Below are 396 nucleotides of genomic sequence, written 5' to 3' on the forward strand. Positions count from 1 at the left end.
TCTTGGAAACGGCCCCTCCTGCCCCTCGCCCCGCGCGCGGTCACGGAGCCGGCAGCGCTCGCCCTTCCCACGTGGCCCTCCGGCTCGCGCACCTAGTGGCAGGCCGGCAGCAGGAGTATTTTTAGCTCGGCCATCTCGAGCTGTCTGTCAAGCTGCCCGGAGCCGCTCCGCTTCCCCGGAGAGCGAGGAAAACAGCGCCCTTCCCTCCCCTTGCACGGCACCGCCCACGAAACACCCCCGGCCTCAGGCACCCGCCGCCGCCTCCTGCCGATACTCACGTTTCTCTCCCTCTTGCTGCGAGTCTCCAGCAGGGCCGCTAAGTTGGCCATGTTAGGAAGAGTTTGGGCCCTGCCGTGCCGCCCGGCGCTGGGGGCTCGGCCGGCCGCCAGTGCACGT

The 396-nt window shown here is 69.7% G+C and overlaps 1 protein-coding gene across 3 annotated transcripts in view; it reads right to left on the minus strand.

Moving 5' to 3' along the window:
* Positions 1 to 396, minus strand: part of SLC2A9 (solute carrier family 2 member 9) — a 232,864-nt gene that overhangs the window by 193,910 nt on the left and 38,558 nt on the right. The window contains exon 1 of one of the 3 annotated variants that reach the window (XM_019526607.1): positions 279 to 373. The exons of the other annotated variants lie outside the window; for them this stretch is intronic. Within the exon in view, the coding sequence (XP_019382152.1) occupies positions 279 to 329 (51 nt within the window). The 5' untranslated portion in view covers positions 330 to 373. Of the gene's footprint in view, positions 1 to 278; positions 374 to 396 lie in introns of those variants that run through there. 3 annotated transcript variants of the gene reach the window in all.

Source organism: Gavialis gangeticus, unplaced genomic scaffold (genome assembly GCF_001723915.1).
Source record: "Gavialis gangeticus isolate Ggan-Ray unplaced genomic scaffold, GavGan_comp1, whole genome shotgun sequence".
Lineage (NCBI taxonomy): Eukaryota > Metazoa > Chordata > Crocodylia > Gavialidae > Gavialis > Gavialis gangeticus.